This window comes from Pongo pygmaeus, chromosome 6, assembly GCF_028885625.2.
Source record: "Pongo pygmaeus isolate AG05252 chromosome 6, NHGRI_mPonPyg2-v2.0_pri, whole genome shotgun sequence".
Classification (NCBI taxonomy): Eukaryota; Metazoa; Chordata; class Mammalia; order Primates; family Hominidae; genus Pongo; species Pongo pygmaeus.
In genome coordinates this window covers 42,516,011-42,530,661 of record NC_072379.2, presented here as the reverse complement: position 1 = coordinate 42,530,661, position 14,651 = coordinate 42,516,011, and the positions used below count along the sequence as shown (strand labels likewise).

At 57.3% G+C, this 14,651-nt stretch overlaps 1 protein-coding gene across 14 annotated transcripts; it reads right to left on the bottom strand.

The window, feature by feature from the left end:
• Positions 1 to 430: 430 nt before the first annotated feature.
• Positions 431 to 12,624, bottom strand: POLM (DNA polymerase mu). Of its 14 annotated transcripts, none has more exons than XM_054494772.2 (11): positions 10,395 to 12,624; positions 8,872 to 9,055; positions 8,000 to 8,098; positions 7,710 to 7,880; positions 6,879 to 6,950; positions 4,653 to 4,773; positions 2,564 to 2,696; positions 2,297 to 2,399; positions 1,949 to 2,191; positions 1,791 to 1,874; positions 431 to 1,596 (listed from the first exon to the last, which is right to left on the bottom strand). In XM_054494772.2, exons 1-11 carry the CDS (start codon positions 10,580 to 10,582, stop codon positions 1,228 to 1,230), a joined length of 1,767 nt encoding a protein of 588 aa, XP_054350747.1. In that variant the 5' UTR covers positions 10,583 to 12,624; the 3' UTR covers positions 431 to 1,227. The 14 variants fall into 14 exon arrangements, with proteins under 14 accessions (XP_054350747.1, XP_054350740.1, XP_054350741.1 ...); XM_054494765.2 differs by having other exon boundaries at positions 431 to 1,543; XM_054494766.2 differs by having other exon boundaries at positions 431 to 1,543; positions 2,297 to 2,360.
• Between the last annotated feature and the right edge of the window lie 2,027 nt (positions 12,625 to 14,651).

The window sequence follows — 14,651 nt, the reverse complement described above, 5'->3', positions numbered from 1 at the left end:
CATGGTGGCCAGGCTGGTTTCAAACTCCTGGCCTCAAGTGATCCACCCGCCTCAGCCTCCCAAAGTGCTAGGATTACAGGCATGAGCCACGGCATCCGGCCACAACCCAGACATTCAACACCTGAATGGATAAACTGTAGAACACCCATGGCATGGAATAAAGTACAAACTCAACATACTCAGCAATCTGCAGGAACGTCAAAGGTATTAGGCTGCGGGGAGACGCCAGTCCACAGGTTAAATATAGTTTGGTTCCATTTACATGACATTCTAGAGAAAGCAAAACTATAGGGATGTAGCACCGCTAAGTGGGTGGGGGTGGAGAAGCACATGACCACAATAGGACAGCATGGGAAGTGTTCTGGGGATGGGCCTGGTGTACCCTACGTGTGCAAAAACTGCACCCCAAAAGAATCAACTTTACTGCATGTTCATTTTCAAAATATTTTTTAATGTGATGAGTGGTCTGGGAAATCCTCGCCTAACAAAGTGACTTTTGATTCAAGGCCTGAAGAAGGGGAGGGCCCACTCCAGGTGGATGACATGGCCAGGGCAAAGCCTGAGGCCAGAGCGCGCCTGGGGATATGAGGGACGTGGAGGGCACCCATGTCCAGCCCACCTCAGTGCTTCTGCCTCAGTGTGAAGGGGAGGGAGTTGGCCACAAGGGGGCCTGGGTGCATCAAATAGGAAGCCGGTGAGTCAAGCAGCTTGGGGCCAGTGGGCCTGGAGAGATGGGGCTATGTGTGGACTTAGGGTTTGGAACCGTTAAAGGGCTCTGCGACGGGAATGGCAGGATATGACCTGTTTTTGAGACATTGTGCTGAGAACAGGCCTTAAAGGCAGAAGCACAGAGCCTGGCTTGGGGCACTGCAGTACTGAAGCCCCATAGTTGAAAATTATCTTCCTCCTAACTCCTACCCAGGCCCTCTCTCTCTCCAGATGCCTACAGCACACCAAACAGTAGGCTCCTTGCTGGCAAGAACCACAGCCTCCAGCTCACGGCTCTCAAACGCAGCGCAGGTATGCATGGTTCTCTTCTGGGCATTCTGGGCAGGGTGCCCTGCAGGAGCCACAGTAACTGCAGTGCAACTGATGGGACACTGCACATCAGGGACCACTTGCCATTCATGACTGCAGGCCCTGCCACAGCTCCACGAAGTGGGCCTCGCTCACATCCCATCCAGGGCAGGAACGTGAGCCATGGGGAGGCTAAGAGCAGACCCAGGGTCACACAGCGATGAGGCTGGCACCAAAGGCTCCCACCTCACCACACCCTGCAGCACACCAGCAGGGGCTCAACTGATCCTTCAGGCACAACTGACCTCCGGCAGAGCCAGGCCCTGGCGGGGAGGGGTGAAGGTGGGGGTCGGGGGGCAGCATATCTGCCTGGAGACATTCAGTGGCCAGGTTGGGGGCAGCCCGATTTCCTGAGTGGAAGTGGGGGACACAGGCCGGCTCAGGCGTTTCTCTGCTCTGGAGGAAGGTACTCGAGGCCCAGGTGTCTGAAGATGTCTTCCTCTGAAGCCGCATGGAAAAATGTCTTCTGCAACGGAAGCAGGACTTCCGTGACCTAGGAGTCATGCCACTGCTGCTTCCCTGCAGGAAGACTGAGGGCGGGGAAGAGCCCAGCGCCAAGGTGGGGTGTGCTCTTGAGGGCCAGGAACTGCGTGTGGAGACCCAGATTCGGGTCCTATGGGTTTCAGGCTGGAGGGGTCCGGGGCCATTTCAGATTGCAGGTCAGGGAGAGGACTATGGGTGCTGTTTGCTGTCCCCAGTCCCCAACAATGTACCTGCTCCGGGTCAAACAGCCCATGGCTGTTCAGCCACAGGCCCTTCTCCTTCCGGCTGAAGCGGCGCAGCTCCCGCTGGAAAAGCTGTAGGGAAGGGATTGTCCTCAGCAGGGCTGGCCCAGCCCCACCCCCAGGAGGCCCAGCGGCACACTGCCTACCTTGGAGCCAGTCCAACCGAGCAGGGCGAAATGGAACTGGCTGATGGGTGCGACTACCAAGTCCACCCTCACGGCCTTCCAGGATGGGCAGGGCCTCGTGGATCCCCCCACAGCAGCCCCTGGAGGTTGTGGTAGGCGGAAAATGCAGAAACTTCTCTCAAAAGCGTCCATGTGGCTCTGTTGGGCCAGGCAGGTAGGGGACTCCCAGCTGCTGTGCTGGTGCTGGTGGTACAGGATGAGGCCCTGTGGGGAGAGGCGGGCGTGGCTGAGACCACCCCGTGGTGCGGAGAGAGCAGGAGGCGGTGGCATTGGCCAGCAGTGGCTCTTGGGGAGCAGGGAGGCCCTCACCTGGTCCTGCAGGCAGCGCATCACTCTGGGCAGCAGCCCTGCCTCCTGACCCTCCTTGGGGTGGCTGATGAGGAAGTCCACGTCATGGCCCTGCAACTTCCCCCTGAGGGGGTCAGTCTGACTCTGACTCAGGGACACGGCCTGCTCACTCCAGCCCCAGGCCACATCCCTTCCAATGAGTGGGCCCGCTTCAGGGTCCCCGACTCAGGTCCCTTCATTGGGGAGGGGTCTGAAGCCAAGCCAGAGGGGCACGTCGGGCCTTCTTACCTGCGGAAGCCGCCGGTCAGCGTGACGGTGGCCCCAGGCAGGACCTGCCCCACAGCTTCCTCCACCGCCTGCTGCAGGGCATCTACATCGGACCGCAGGACTGGGGTGCTCAGGTCCCGGTGGTGCTGGAGCCCTGGGGGCAGCACCGGCCCTCCTGACTCACCCAGCCTGGCCACCACACCGAGCCCCCATCCCTCACCAGCATGAGGTGGTCACCCTGGGGCCCCGTTGTTGCAGGACTGGGAGAGGCCTCCGAGGAACGTGAGGCTAGGGCAGGGAGCAGAATGAGATCCCAATCTAAGCATGACACTATTTTCTCTCCCCCTTTAAATATTAAACTTTTATTTTGAGACAGTTGTACATTCACTCGCAGTTAAAAGAAATAGCACAGGGAGATCCCATGTGCCTTTTACGCAGCTCCCCCAAAAGGTTAACCCCTTGCAAAACTATAATTTTGCAACCAAATATAAGGATACTGATGTTGATACAGTCATGCCACAGGCTATCTCTTTTGAGGCTTGTTTTTCCTTATGCATAAAGTGGGACCAAGAGGTGGTAAAAGGATGGAAGATGGCTTTGCCACGACGAACACCTCACTCTGGCCTACTTCTGTTTCCTCACCTATCAGACTCCCACACAAAGTTAAGGAGAGGTTTATTTATTTATTTATTTGAGATGGAGTCTCGCTCTTGTTGCCCAGGCTGGAGGGCAGTGGCGCAATCCGAGTTTACTGCAACCTCCGCCTCCCTGGTTCAAGTGATTTTCCTGCCTCAGCCTCCCAAGTAGCTGAGATTATGGGTGTCTGCCACCACACCCAGCTAATTTTTTATTTTTAGTAGAGACAGGGTTTTGCCACGTTGGCCAGGCTGGTCTTGAACTCCTAACCTCAGGTGATCCACCAGCCTCGGCCTCTCAAAGTGCTGGGACTACATAAAGATGTGAGTCATTGCACCCAGCTAAGGAGAGGTTTAAATATGAGGAACAGCAGCACCTGGCACAGTGAGCTCTCAGTAAACGCTGCTAACCATTCCTGACTACTCTTGTCATGGGGAGAGGCGATCAAGAGGAACCAGCTCTGCGGGTCTCACTTCCTGTCAGCTGAACTGGGCAGTGGCCCGGGGGAAGATGTGCGAAGAGGCAGTGGAGCTGGCAGTGCCTGCTGGGCTGGGGGGATTGCTTCAGCAGAGCCCTCAACCCAAGGGAGGTCCCATATGGTGTGGCCAGAGTAGCCAGGCAGGCCATGCAGAGAAAACAGAGTATCTGCTCAACACCTGCCACTTGCCGGCTCTCACAGGGGAGCTTACGAATTCATTCCTTCCCACCTTTTATTTTTTTTTTTTTGAGATAGGGTCTTGCTCTGTCACTCAGGCTGGAGTGCAGTGGCTCAATCTCAGCTCACTGCAACTTCCACCTTGGCCTCAAGGCTTGACCTCCGGGGCTCAAGCGATCCTTGTACCTCAGCCTCATGAGTAGCTGGTACTACGGGCATCCACCATCACGCCTGGCTAACTCTTGTATTTCTTGTAGAGACGGGGTTTCACCCTGTTGCCCAGACTGGTCTTGAACGGCTGAGCTCAAGCGATCTACCCACCTTGACCTCCCAAAGTGCTGGGATTACAGGTGTGAGTCACCATGCCCAGTCTTCCTTCTCCATTTTACAGAAAATGTAAGAGACTCGGAGAGGTTACTTCTTGGGCAATGGTCACCTACCTGGCAAATGGTAGACAGGACTCAAACCCAGGCCTAACAAACTCGAAAGCTGATGTTCTTTCCCTTGCTTGGTGCCAGGCACCACACTGGGCAGTGTGCCCAAGGCCCAGGCTGTCCCCGGTCACTGGTCAAAGTCTAACCAGTAGGTGGACACAAGCCCCTGGCATATCATGGAAATTGCTGTGGTCAGCATCGTCCACTGAGAAAGGGCTGTGATAGATGCTGACTGCACTGGGTGGAAACCCCAGGAAGCCCACCACACAAGACTGCCGCCAAACCCTCTGCACCAGCCTGCTCCCTTCCCTCTAGGGAGTTGATGCTGAGGGATCCAGGGTGCAGTTTAGGGAAGCCCAGGGCCCAGCCTCTCTGGAGGGCTCACCCGCTTTCTGCTGTTGGGTTAGTTTCTGGGGCTGCTCTCGGAGGTCATCCAAGGTTCGTAGTCCTTCCCGGTACCACCGGTCAGCAGTCCTCACACCGACCCCGAAGATCTGGGTGAAGAGCTATGGGGAAGGAGCATAGCCCAGTTGGGCAGAGCTCTCATGGCTGGACTCGGATGATCACCGGCTCCGGGACGGTGTGGCCCATGGAGTACCATGCACCAGACAGGCGCCGTCCCCACTCGCAACCTGCCGTAGACCACAGGGCAAGGATTCAAACCTAGAGCCTGACTACCCAGCCTGCCGTCTCGGGGAACAAACCCACGCACACCCCTCTCCTCTCCTCTATGAAAGGACTTACACAGCTCTAGCCTGTGATTCCAACATAATCAAAACAGTCACCCTAACACATCAGCATGAGGGGCTCCTAAGTCACTGGAAAAACCATGCCTCTCCCACCTAACAGAAGGTGGAACAAATTTCTGTGGTTCTCCTTAGCAAACAGCAAAAAACAATGACGAGTTAACAATCAAAAGGGTGGATTTAGGAGCAGAGCTGGCAGGGCTGGCTGGGGTGCTCACATATCTTCCCACAGAGGGTGGGCCCCAGCCCAAGCATGTCACCTGCTTCAGGTCAGCCCCTAGAGTCCCTCCCTAGGAATTCTGGATCTGAGACTGAGGGCAGGCCCACACAGTGGCAGAAGCTGTAGCCTGTGGCAGCCAAGCACCTTTTGTAGCCACATTTCCAACCGATGGAGGAAGCTGGTGCGTCGCAAGAGAGGGCGAAGCCATCGTGCAGAGGGGCAGAGGGGAGGAGGAGTGGCCTGGTGATACCCAGGTCGCTGAGCTCAGTTCTCCTGCAGACCGGCCACAGCCCTCCCCATCCTGGGCTCTGCTGGCCCTCCTTTCCTTGATTTTGTGAACCAACGGTGAGGGGTGGGTCACTGTCACTTGTAACACAAAGAATCCTGACTAAAAATGATGAGATTAACCCAATTATATTGTTAATAAACTTCTCATTACTAATGTAATTTTCTGCCAGCCTAGATGCCTTCAGGGCTGGGGCTGAGGCTGACAGTGAAAGCACTCACTAACCTCCCTCCACTTCAAGGGATTTCATCATCTTCAGGCCCCTCGCTCCCACACTCACCACGGTGGCCCCACTCATCTGGTCCCCTGTCCCTGCCAGTGCCCCTTGCCCCTTTCCCTGCATATTTGAGCCCATTTGCCCTGCACACATTGCTCAAGTCTCTCCTCTTCGAAGCCCTCCCTGTCAATCCTGACAACATTCTGCGTGACCTCCCAAGGCCCCATCCACCCAGGAAGCCACACTTCACTGACAGTTATCCATGTGGCCATCACTGTGACACCTCCAGCCACAAAGCCAGTTGGCAGAAGGGTGTCAAAGCAGGCACACCCGAGGCATCCAAAAGAGCTCAGACGGCATTTCCCTATCAGACCAGGAGTGAGCAGAAACAGAGGGAAGGTGGCCATGGAAACAGGCAGGCTGACAACACTGAGAAAATAACACATAAGGTCCTGCAGAAGGCGGGCAAGGGCAAGCCCAGGGCGCTCAGTGGCAGCACCCAAGGGTACATTTGGTTCAGAGTGCTCTGTTTAAGATGCCACAGCATGTAATCTACTTGAGAATATTCCATCAAAAACAGTCAAGGCAGAGCGAAGTGGCTCATGCCTATAATCCCAGCACTTTGGGGGCCAAGGCAGGAGAATCATTTGAGCATAGGGGTTTGAGACCAGCTTAGGCAACATTACCAAGACCCCATCTTTACGAGAAAGATTTGAAAATTAGCCTGGTGTGGTGGCGCATGCCTGTAGTCCCAGCTACTCCAGAGACTGAGGTGGGAGGATGGTTTGAGCCCAGGAAGTCAAGGCTGCTGTGAGCTGTGATCGCACCACTGTACTCTAGCCTGGGCAACAGAGCAAAACCCTGTCTCAAAAACAAAATAAAACAAAAACCCCCAAAAGCCAGATGGTGCTGAGTGATCTAGAAAATTCTGTCCTCAAAACAAGCTTCTTCCTTGCCTGTCTCCACTTGGCTGCCTTGTGCATATCAGGTGTCAGCTTAGCTGCCACTTCCTCAGCAAGACCTTCTCTGACCCCTGGGCTGGGTCAGCTGCCCCTGCTTGCCTCCCCGTGCATGGTGTGGACTGTGTTGTCATTCCCAGGGCAGGACATTCCTGGGGCAGGTCCGAGCCCCGCCCTGTGTACCTTCATGGTCTGGTACCTCTCTGAGCGCCGAACTCTCTCCACCTCCTCACACACTCCATGCTCCAGCAGCTCCTGGGGGAGGGAACAAAGCAGAACTCTAAGCCTGAGAGCGTGGGAAGAAAGAGAAGGGCAGGGAGTTAGGGTCAGGGCTGGGGGCCCAAGGACTGAGGCAGTCCCCTCCAACACCCTGCAGACACAACTTTGTGGGGTCAGGGTCCAGTAGGACTTGGAAATGGAGACTGTGCCCTGGGAGGTGACCAAAGTTGCTGCCACACAGCTAGGAGGCCAGGGCTCCAGCCTCAAAGCTCCTTCGGGCCTGGAGTTACAACAGCTGAGATGCCAGGTAACATGGATCATCTCTCAGTCAAATAAGTCCCAAGATACATAAACAATTGCTTTTCAGAACATGTGAACTCAATACTACTTCATTTAAAAGCATCTTCTGTCACTATGTATTCTCGCAATGAAAGTGCACTAAAGGACAACTAAACACACTGGGGCACTGAAAAGAGATGCTCACACTCAGGGTGCTCTCTTTCATTCCACTGTGGAGGGGAGTTTGGGACTAATGACAATGACAACAGTGTCACCCCTAGCCCTGCCAGGCCCCTCGCAGCGCCATTCACTGGGTCCTCTAAGCCACCCAGGAGTAAATGGCTGGTGAGCACAGGAGAAATCTGAGCACAGAGGGTGGCTTGTTGAGGCCTTGGAGCAGTGTCAGCACCCACAACTGTCTGCCCCCACCCACCTCCACAGTACCCTCTGCTGTCTCACCAGGCCCCAAGGCCTCCCCACCCACCCACTCGCCCTGCTAGGATGGTAAGCACCTACCTGGACAACCCTAGAGGAGTGTTCTCCAAGGTGGGGAAGCCCCTGCAGCTGGCTCAGGGTTGTGACAGGGCTGGGAAGGGCCTTGAGCACCGAGGCTGCTCTGCAGAAGGTGAGGAGGCGGCCCTCACTGCCTTCAAAGCCCGCTGCCTCGGCCAGTGTCTCTAGAGCCTCCTGCAGGGAAGGGCCCTAGGTAAGGGGCAGGGTGGGCAGCTCCAATCCCCCAGCTACCACTCATCTGTACCCTTGTCCCCAACCCCCAGGGCTGGCCAAGGCTCATAGAAGCGGCTTACTGAGAGGCCAGTGTTGTGGTGCGTGAGGGGCGTGGGGCGCTGGCAGGCATAGGCAGGCATCCATGCTGGGCTCAGAGGCCCCTTCCTTGGCCCAGCCACCTGGGGATGGGCAATAAACAGGTCACTGTGAGGCTGCAGGGCTGGCAGGAGAGCCAGGCCGTACCCAGGCTTTGTTTCTCCTGAGGTGTCCAACTCGGGCCCTCTGGAACTCATGGGACAGAGGTGGGCAACAAAACACCAGCGGCATAGGGCTGAGGGAGGCACCGCCCTGCAAAACAGGCTGTGGATGGGGCTCCTCATGCCAGGGTAGCAGCAATCACATCTGCCAGCCCTGTGGGCACTTCTCCTGCTGCTGCACATGACGCATGTGCTCCATCACCCCAATCCTCACAACCAAGTGGGCTGGGGATGCTGAGGCCTCGGAGGCTAGGGGCTTGCCCCACAACCATGGCTCACAGGCTGGGCCAGGATTTGAACGCAGGCAACCTGGCCCCAAGCCCACACCTGTCAGAGGCCGGGAGCCTTATAGCATCCTGAGGACAGGCTCTTGCTAACCCATGGGTCATCCCGCTCGGAGTTGCTGTGTCATCTACTTGGTGAGGAAGAAAGGCCTGAAGAAGGTAAAAATAAGCAGACCCCAGAATTTGCACCAGTGGTGAGAACAGAAGCTGAGATGGCCTGGCCCCCTCAGCCCCTGCTGTCGTTCCTCTACTGGCTTATAGGGGACCCCTGGTGATCTGGGTAGAGTCTTCACTGCCCATCTCCTCTGAAGGACATTGAGGCATTGCTGCCATGTCACCTGTCCCAGCTGAGCAATGGCCTACACTGGGGCTTTCACTGTAGCCCCGACTCTAGTCTTCCACCCAGCTCACCTCCAGGCGGTGCCGGCACTCCACAGGTACAGGCTGCCCAGCTCCCAGGCTCTCTGTTAACCAGCTTATGTCCAGCAGAGCTGGGGGGGTGCAACCCGGGGGAGCAGCTGCCATCCTGCGCTCCTGCCAGCTGACGGCCTCCTCTGCTGAGGTCTCTTCCATCACAACATGTGTTGCTTCGGAGCTGGTGGAGGGAGTTGGGAGGGAAGGAGGAGGGTGAGGCCCAGAGCCTGTCCTGGTTGGCTCCAAGCCTTCATTCTTGCCGTCCCTTCTGCATGGTAAGTGACCATTCATCCTGCAAATGTCACCTCCTCCAGAAAGCCTTCCCAGCCCCTCCGCCTGGTAGATGAACACCTCTACCACTCAGCCCTCAGAACTGTAGTTCTCTGCCCAGGCTATGTTCACAAGCACAGCCCAGTCTGTGCTTTCTCCCTCCCTCTCCACCTCAAAGAAAGGAATTCCTTAGGGTCAGGACCAGGTGGTCTTCATCTAAGAGCAAGGGTTTCAGCAGAGATGCAGGAGCCTGTTTGGGTCTGAACCGCAGCTCTGCCTGCCACATACTTGTTTGGTTCTTGGGCAAGCCACGTGTCTATACTTTGATTTCCTCTTCTGTAAAGCAGAGATAACATATCTACCCTGTGGGGTTGTTGTACAAAGATAGTGCCTTGTACACTCTAAGCTGCTATCATCCTCTCCTGAGTGGGTCTGGCGCACTACTGATCCCTGATAATGTTAAAAAATCAAACACAACTGTGGGGGAATATTAGCCCCAGGTTCGTTTGCTCTCTCAACCTCCAAACTAGGGGGCACCCCCAGCTCCCTTACTCTGGGTGTTGTCTCTGTAGCCGCCATTTTTTCTTCTCTTGCTTCCCTTCCTACAGGAGCGTCTCAGTCGTGTTATTTACTCAGGCCTGAGGACAAAGGAGCCTGCGGGCTTCGGGCCTCTTGAGAAGTCAGTCTCGCTCACAGGTGGGACACAGCCCAGGCAGAAGGGCTGTTAGCAAATACGACTGCTTTTTTTTTTTTTTTTTGAGACAGAGTCTCGCTCTGTCGCCCAGGCTGGAGTGCAGTGGCGCGATCTCGGCTCACTGCAAGCTCCGCCTCCCAGGTTCACGCCATTCTCCTGCCTCAGCCTCCCAAGTAGCTGGGACTACAGGTGCCCGCCACCACGCCCGGCTAATTTTTTGTATTTTTAGTAGAGACGGGGTTTCACCGTGTTAGCCAGGATGGTCTCCATCTCCTGACCTCTTGATCCGCCCGCCTCGGCCTCCCAAAGTGCTGGGATTACAGGCGTGAGCCACCGCGCCCGGCCTACTGCTTATTAATTACCCCTGACCTCTGGTTTTGATTCTCGCAGTGATCCTTTAAAACACGCCTCGCCCTAATTAATAGCACCCTTTACAGAAGAGGAGATGGAGGCTCAGGGAAAGGTCACAAGACAACGAAGTGCCACTGCAAACTTAAAATCCAAAACCACAAGTGCCACGGAAGACCTCGCCGCGCCGCGCCACGCCGCCCCGCACCTGCAGGCGTCAAGGACGCGGAAGCCTTTGGAGCGCGCCAGGCCTGTGAGGAAGGCCCGGCGGCTGCGACCCATGCGAGGCTCGACCAGGTAGATGGCGACTCCGGGGAAGCGCGTCGAGGGCGGCGTGGAGGAAACGGCATCGCCGCTAGGGGACTCGATCCGCCCTCGCCGCCGTTTGGGGAGCATTGCGACCACAGCCTCCAGCAGCGCGCAGCGAACGCAGAGGGAAACTCGGCGCGAGACGGAAGGAAGCCGCAGTGAGGCTGACGGAAGCGGGCGGGCGGCCGCGGGCTAGAAGAGGACGTGGCCCCGCCCTATGTAAATGAGGCCTCTCTGTGGGACTCGCTACTTGGGCCAGTCTGAGCGCTGGGGAGGGTCCGGGCTCCTACAGGATTGGGTGTCCCGGCCGCTCCGGAAGACCCGCCTCCATGCAAATAACAGCAGAGGACCCGCCTTTTATTTAAATTAATGTCTCGGAAAGCGCTGTTCGGCCCCATTGGCCTCCGGGAGGAGAGGCTGAGCTGGAGCGGGGCGGGGAGGGTGTTGGAGCGGGTGGAGGAGGGCGGGGTCAAGGGGGCGTCCTCGGCTTGTGAGGGTGGACTGGGACCTAGGCCCGGGCGGAGCGGGGTGGGCTGCGTCCTCGGCGCCGGGGCTGGGTCTAGGGTTGAGCCGGCGGCTCGGGGCGGACGCGTGCGGGCTCTGCCCGATCCCTCTGCGCTCGGGACTGTCACACGGAAACCAGCGGGCGCAGGACCGACACGCGGGTTTCCAATGCGCTGGTGGGGTGGTCGCTTCAAACACGCGGGAAGATTTTTCAGTCGCATGGCATTAGGACAACTGGCGGGCCATTTGGAAAAATAGAAGTTGGTGCCCTTCCTCATTCCTTTTTTTTTTTTTTTTTTTTTAATTTATGAAGTATTTATTGATGATTCTTGGGTGTTTCTCGGAGAGGGGGATATGGCAGGGTCATAGGATAATAGTGGAGAGAAGGTCAGGAGATAAACACATGAACAAAGGTCTCTGGTTTTCCTAGGCAGAGGTCCCTGCGGCCTTCTGCAGTGTTTGTGCCCCTGGGTACTTGAGATTGGGGAGTGGTGATGACTCTTAAAGAGCATGCTGCCTTCGAGCATCTGTTTAACAAAGCACATCTTGCACCGCCCTTAATCCATTTAACCCTGAGTTGACACAGCATATGTTTCAGAGAGCATGGGGCTGGGGGAAAGGCCATAGATCAACAGCATCCCAAGGCAGAAGAATTTCTCCTAGTCAGAACAAAATGGAGTCTCCTATGCCCACCTCTTTCTACACAGACACAGCAACAATCTGATCTCTCCTTCCTTTCCCCACACTTCCCCCCTCTTCTTTTCAACAAAACCGCCATCGTCCTCATGGCCCGCTCCCGATGGTCGCTGTCTCTTCGGAGCTGTTGGGTACACCTCCCAGACAGGGCGGCCGGGCAGAGGCGCTCCTCGCTTCCCAGACGGGCCCGCCTGGGCAGAGGCGCTCCTCGCTTCCCAGACGGGGCCGCCCGGGCAGAGGCGCTCCTCGCTTCCCAGACGGGGCCGCCCGAGCAGAGGCGCTCCTCACCTCCTCCCAGACCGGGTGGCAGCCGGGCAGAGGTGCTCCTCAGCTCCCAGACGGGGCGGCCGGGCAGAGGCGCTCCTCACTTCCCAGAGGGGGCGGCCGGGCAGAGGCGCTCCTCACTTCCCAGACGGGGCGGCCGGGCAGAGACGCTCCTCACTTCCTCCCAGACGGGGTAGCGGCCAGGCAGAGGCGCTCCTCACCTCCCAGACAGGGCTGCCGGGCAGAGGCGCTCCTCACTTCCCAGACTGGGCGGCCGGGCAGAGGCGCTCCTCACCTCCTAGACGGGGTGGCCAGGCAGAGGCGCTCCTCACTTCCCAGACGGTGTGGCGGCTGGGCAGAGGTGCTCCTCCCTTCCCAGATGGGGCAGCCAGGCAGAGGCGCTCCTCACTTCCTCCCAGACGGGGTGGCGGCCAGGCAGAGGCGCTCCTCACTTCCCAGAGGGGGCGGCCGGGCAGAGGTGCTCCCCACTTCCTCCCAGACGGGGTGGCGGCCGGGCAGAGGCACTCCTCACCTCCCAGACGGGGCGACCGGGCAGAGGTGCTCCTCATCTCCCAGACAGGGCAGCTGGGCAGAGGTGCTCCTCACTTCCTCCCAGACGGGGTGACGGCCGGGCAGAGGCACTCCTCACCTCCCAGACGGGGCGGCCGGGCAGAGGCACTCCTCACCTCCCAGACGGAGTGGCCAGGGAGAGGCGCTCCTCACTTCCCATATGGGGTGGCGGCCGGGCAGAGGCGCTCCTCACTTCCCAGATGGGGCAGCCGGGCAGAGGCGCTCCTCACTTCCTCCCAGACGGGGTGGCGGCCAGGCAGAGGAGCTCCTCACCTCCCAGACGGGGCGGCCGGGCAGAGGTGCTCCTCATCTCCCAGACGGGGCAGCCGGGCAGAGGTGCTCCTCACTTCCTCCCAGACGGGGTGGCGGCCAGGCAGAGGCGCTCCTCACCTCCCAGACGGGGCGGCCGGGCAGAGGCACTCCTCACCTCCCAGAAGGGGCGGCTGGGCAGAGGCGCTCCTCACCTCCCAGAAGGGGCGGCTGGGCAGAGGCGCTCCTCACTTCCCATATGGGGTGGCAGCCGGGCAGAGGCCCTCCTCACTTCCCATATGGGGTGGCGGCCAGGCAGAGGCGCTCCTCGCTTCCCAGACGGGGTGGCGGCGAGGCAGAGGCGCTCCTCACTTCCCATATGGGGTGGCGGCCGGGCAGAGGCGCTCCTCACTTCCCAGACAGGGTGGCGGCGAGGCAGAGGCGCTCCTCACTTCCCAGATGGGGCAACCGGGCAGAGGCGCTCCTCACTTCCTCCCAGACGGGGTGGCGGCCAGGCAGAGGCGCTCCTCACCTCCCAGATGGGGCGGCCAGGCAGAGGTGCTCCTCATCTCCCAGACGGGGCAGCCGGGCAGAGGCGCTCCTCACTTCCTCCCAGACGGGGTGGCAGCCGGGCAGAGGCGCTCCTCACATCCCAGACGATGGGCGGCCGGGCAGAGGCGCTCCTCACTTCCCAGATAGGGCGGCCGGGCAGAGGGGCTCCTCACATCCCAGACGATGGGCGGCCAGGCAGAGATGCTCCTCACTTCCTAGACGGGGTGGCGGCGGGGCAGAGGCTGTAATCTTAGCACTTTAAGAGGCCAAGGCAGGAGGCTGGTAGGTGGAGGTTGCAGCGAGCCGAGATCACACCACTGCACTCCAGCCTGAGCACCATTGAGCATTGAGTTAGCGAGACTCCCTCTGCAATCCCAGCACCTCGGGAGGCCGAGGCAGGCAGATCACTCGAGGCCAGGAGCTGGAGACCAGCCCGGTCAACACGGTGAAACCCCGTCTCCACCAAAAATACAAAAACCATTCAGGCATGGCGGCGCGCGCCTGCAATCCCAGGCACTCGGCAGGCCGAGGCAGGAGAGTCACAGGAGCCCGAGGCAGGGAGGTTGCAGCGAGCCAAGATCATGGCAGTACAATCCAGCTTCGATAACAGCGGGAGACCGAAAAAAGAAGGAGAGGGAGACCGAAGAAAGGGGAGGGAGAGGGAGAGGGAGAGGGAGAGGCCTTCCTCATTCCTTAACACCAAAATAAATTCCAGATGGGTCAAACATTTCCATCTAAAAAGGAAACCAAAAACGTACTGGAAAAAAGTCGGTGAATGTTTTTATGATCTAAATATCACAATAAACTTGGAAACGCTAAAGGAAAAGAATGATAAACTGGACTACAGGCAAATTTTAAATCTGATTAAAAATTAAAGTCAGAAGATAAACTGGGATAAAGTGTGAGATATTTTGGAATTAAGATTATCTCATGATAATCTTATCAAATTGTCCATAGATAAAAAGACAATCATTTAATAGAAAAATTAGCAAAGAAACTCACGTAGATGATTCTCAGAAGAAATCCTGGTCAGTAAATTTATGACCAGAGTGCCCAACCTGTCCAGTCGTTACAGAATACCTAAATGAGAATATCCTCAGTTGTGGGTTTATCAAACATTCAAAAAAAATTGACCACACATGTTGAAGGTGCGAGGGAATTGGCAATCCGTAGGAAGGACTGTGGAAGCCAATGTGGCAACCACATCCAACAAAATGAAAACAAAATAATACACATTGATCCAGCAATTCCTTTCCCAAGATTGGGATTGCATTGAATCTATAAATCAAGCTGGGGAAATCTGATGTCTTGATAATATCAA

Bases quoted from the DNA above. Each gene is read 5' to 3' on its own strand.
- POLM (XM_054494772.2), bottom strand. From the start codon at position 10,582: ATGCTCCCCAAACGGCGGCGAGGGCGGATCGAGTCCCCTAGCGGCGAT. The intron at 2,697-4,652 runs GTGAGCCCTCCA...TGCTGCCCCCAG, and splicing joins AACCCAACAGCAGAAAGCGG to GGCTCCAGCACCACCGGGAC. The intron at 2,400-2,563 runs GTAAGAAGGCCC...TGACCCCCTCAG, and splicing joins CTGACCGGCGGCTTCCGCAG to GGGGAAGTTGCAGGGCCATG.